Source organism: Musa acuminata, chromosome BXJ1-8 (assembly GCF_036884655.1).
Source record: "Musa acuminata AAA Group cultivar baxijiao chromosome BXJ1-8, Cavendish_Baxijiao_AAA, whole genome shotgun sequence".
Taxonomy (NCBI): Eukaryota; Viridiplantae; Streptophyta; class Magnoliopsida; order Zingiberales; family Musaceae; genus Musa; species Musa acuminata.
In genome coordinates this window covers 41,943,428-41,946,053 of record NC_088334.1, presented here as the reverse complement: position 1 = coordinate 41,946,053, position 2,626 = coordinate 41,943,428, and the positions used below count along the sequence as shown (strand labels likewise).

Genomic DNA, 2,626 nt, shown 5'->3' with positions numbered 1-2,626 from the left:
CAACCAGTGAAAACCACATGTAGCTGAAGTGGGAAGAGCAGCGGAAACTGTAGAAGCGGATTTGATCACCAAAACAACATGTAGAAACACATGTTGGAGCACGCAAAGTATGTGACTTCTTTATTCGAACTGTAGAAGCACTTGTCCGTGCCCCAATTTATCCTTTTCGCACTAATCCTCGTTCACCTAAACAGGATTCCCTACCCACAAGCTCAACAGCTCACTCACAACCCGGCATATTTGAAGATAAGCTGCCGTCACTTCTCTTCTTCTTCCCGCCGGCGCTCCGGACCGGGCATGAACACGCTCTCCGGCTGCGCATTGAGCACCTCTTCCACTTCCTCCGCCGGGACGCCGAAGGCCATCGCCTTCGCCGCCCTCTCGAGTCTGTTCAGCACGTTGTTCCTCCCCGCGAGGTAGTACCTCCGGTTGTTCTCCGACCGTATCCCGAAGCAGAGCACCTGAAGGTTTTCGTTAGCAGCGGCCACGACTGCCGCCGGGTGCCCTGCGGGGATCACGAACACCGACCCACGGGAGACTCGCGATCTCACGGTCCGATAGCGGACGCGCTGCTCTCCTTGGGATCCCGTCTCCTCCTGGGTTCTGCGTCGCTCGGCGGAGCGGTGGGGACAAGCCATCTCGATGTAGCCTCTTCCTTCCACCACCATGGCCAACTTGGTCGACCGGGTGTCGTAGTTTGGAGCCATCATTGATCGCTACACATAACAACCGCAGAGGATGAATGATGAGAACGACTCTTACAGTGTGCATATAACAGTGCAAACAAAGAGAGGAGTGAGATCACCTCGCTGATGTTAGCAATGGATACGTCCACATTCAGATCCTGGAGCATCTCGCAGTCGTTACCTGTGGCCTCGTGTAGTTGACCATGCTCATTCGAATGAGAAGGGCTGTTCTCCAGCAGATTGTATGGCTCATTTGAGAGTCCAAAAGGCCAACTCTCGGTTTTGGATTCATTCAATGCTCTGATCTGATCCTCGGTTATCTTTATGATTTCCCCCTTCCTCTGGCTCCTAAATACCCTCCCTAGTTTATCCCACGGAGTCTACAGATCAAACACAGTACGGTTAAAGTCCTAAAGGGGGAAGAGTCGCTGAGAAAATGGAGATGGAAGCAGATCGGAACCGACATTGAAGGCAGCTTCCAGTACTTCGTTGCTAAAACTGGTGTAGAAGGTCTGTGGATTCCTCCCGGCTGCACCATGGTACTCCTACGTCAAAGAAACCATGAGTCCTTCACATTGCCATTGCGCCGAGGACCTAATCCAAAGGAGTACACTGAATCCAATCTACCTCAATCTGCCCGGGAGTCGAGATGGGGTGGAGGAGCATGGCGACTCGGAGCCTCTCATTACTGGCTTTGTTGATGGCATACACGATCACCCCCGCCGGAACCCTCATGATGTCTCCTCTCTTGATATCGTGTGACTCTCGCCTCTCCTCGTGCAGCAGTGTTATCGTCCCACGCCCTGCACGTGACGGCCATGACATTACGTACGTAGAGACCAGTGGGCTTTGATCAAAGCTTGCATGCATCGACTGGTATACCTTGCATTACGTAAACCACCTGTTCGGCGTCCCAATGGCAGGGCATGATAAAAGTCTGTGGCTCCGCCTCCAACACCGCCAGGCGGTAGTTGTCGACGCCCAGCAAGTGGTCGGATCTCCGAGCAAACCTCTCCAGCACCTCCAAACGGCCGTGCTCCGTTCTGCTCCACTGCTGGTAGCTCCGCCGGCCGAAGTAGTAAGGGTTGTGCTCTCTTCCAGATTCTTGCTCGCCGGAATGGTCTAAGCACCGGTGCACGCATAGCTTCCTCTGCTGCTGCTCCGGAATGCCTCTGCACTCCATGACGCAACGCTTCTTCTCTGGATCAGATTTGGAGGATGAAGCCAAGAGGCAGCTGGAGGAGAGGAGCAGGAGGAGAAGTGGGAAGAGGAAGGCTTCGACTCTTCTGGTGGCCATTTCGCTTTGGCTTCTGGTCTTTGCGGGAGATGGATGTGTGATGCAATGTGAATGGCGAAGCGGATATTTATAGAGTTGAGAAAGAGAGAGAGAGAGAGAGAGAGAGAGAGAGAGAGAGAGAGAGGAGATCGAAGCGGGTTCGCCTCCGGACGCTCGGCCGCGTGCAATGTGCATGGCTCGGCCTGGAATGAAGGGAGTTCACGTGGAGCGTATGATTTGGTCGTCGGTCACCGAGTCGTAGGCCACCTGGTTCTATCGATGCCAAGGACGCTTGAAACTAAATCGACGCTTCTCGTGGGCTACTCGTTGATGATCAACTTTTATTACCATAGACCCTTGTAGGGTCCGTGCAGTTGGGTTTCTAAACACGAGCAGGAAAGCAAATGGGTGGTTTACGAAAGCTATTTCCGTCTTGTGCTCGTCATGGTGAAAGATTGCTCTCAATGGACTGACGATTGCAACGATGACCAGCAGATGACTACAGAACTATCGTTACTCCTTAATTTGGGACCGTTAATTTAGAATTAAATATTTTGGATCATTGGAGTTTAATGATATTATCGCTCATTTGAGATTAAATATTTCATACCAACAGTTCAAACACAACGAAAATACTATCGAAGCTAATCCCAAGCTTGGACGA

General features: G+C 52.1%; 1 protein-coding gene across 1 annotated transcript; it reads right to left on the bottom strand.

Moving 5' to 3' along the window:
* Window positions 1-242: 242 nt before the first annotated feature.
* Window positions 243-2,009, bottom strand: LOC135589121 (vicilin Jug r 6.0101-like). Its single transcript, XM_065081420.1, has 5 exons — window positions 1,569-2,009; window positions 1,314-1,489; window positions 1,151-1,231; window positions 806-1,066; window positions 243-716 (listed from the first exon to the last, which is right to left on the bottom strand). The coding sequence occupies exons 1-5, from the start codon at window positions 1,981-1,983 to the stop codon at window positions 258-260; spliced, it is 1,392 nt and encodes a 463-aa protein (XP_064937492.1). The 5' UTR covers window positions 1,984-2,009; the 3' UTR covers window positions 243-257.
* Window positions 2,010-2,626: the final 617 nt, after the last annotated feature.